Source organism: Kryptolebias marmoratus, linkage group LG17, assembly GCF_001649575.2.
Source record: "Kryptolebias marmoratus isolate JLee-2015 linkage group LG17, ASM164957v2, whole genome shotgun sequence".
Classification (NCBI taxonomy): Eukaryota; Metazoa; Chordata; class Actinopteri; order Cyprinodontiformes; family Rivulidae; genus Kryptolebias; species Kryptolebias marmoratus.
This window is the reverse complement of record NC_051446.1, coordinates 26790974-26791822: the sequence shown is the minus strand read 5'-3', so window position 1 is coordinate 26791822 and position 849 is coordinate 26790974. Positions and strand designations below refer to the sequence as shown.

Genomic DNA, 849 nt, shown 5'->3' with positions numbered 1-849 from the left:
CGTCCAACCAAAGAACCTGATTGGGCGTCCAACCAAAGAACCTGATTGGACGTACTCCGCTGTTAACCTTTGCTTTTTAATTTCATGTATAAAACAAAATTTTACTTTGTGACGTGCCGGGGTCAAAGTTATTAGTTTCTAAAGTTTGTTTTGATGTTAGTGGGTTTATTAAACACCACCAAAACTGGACCGTTTGGGTCAGTCCCATTCTTCACCCTCCAACCGCAATGGAAAGATAAACTGAACCCGTTTCATCTGCTTCAGTTCAGAATGACCCAAATCACTTGTCGTAGTTCTGACTCTGACTTCCTGCTTGGTTTCCATTATGTCCTGAGGGTGTGTGTGTGTGTGTAGGGGTGTGTGTGTGTGAGAGAGAGAGAGAACCTGGACACGTTGGCATTGTCCCGGATGCGGGTGTGGCAGAGCATGTTGGGGGTCCGCTGGGAGACCAGGACTCTGATCTGGTCCACCGAGCTGCTGAGCTTCAGGTAGCCCAGGTAGAGTCCCGAGGCCAGGCGGTGGTTGCTGCGGCGCTGGTACGCCAGGATGTCCTGCAGAACCAGGACCCAGAAACAAAACGGTTTTTAAACCAAGAATTTAAAACTCTAAAAATGTGAAAACAGACCGCCTCGGGTCTTATTACGTCTCAGATTTTACAGCCTTAAAATACTTTGACTCTTCAAACACACCAAAAAACTAAAACCTTACAGACACTCCACCCCCTGACCGGCACTGTGGGCACTAAGCTCCACCCCCTGACCTGCACTGAGGGTATTAAGTTCCACCCCCTGACCTGCACCGTGAGTACTAAGCTCCACCCCCTGACCTGCACTGTGGGCACTAAGCTCC

The 849-nt window shown here is 49.1% G+C and overlaps 1 protein-coding gene across 1 annotated transcript in view; it reads right to left on the bottom strand.

The window, feature by feature from the left end:
- Positions 1–849, bottom strand: part of ankfn1 (ankyrin repeat and fibronectin type III domain containing 1) — a 22367-nt gene that overhangs the window by 7287 nt on the left and 14231 nt on the right. Inside the window, exon 8 of the mRNA XM_037980944.1 lies at positions 385–551. Coding sequence (XP_037836872.1) covers positions 385–551 — 167 coding nt within the window. The remainder of the gene's footprint in view (positions 1–384; positions 552–849) is intronic.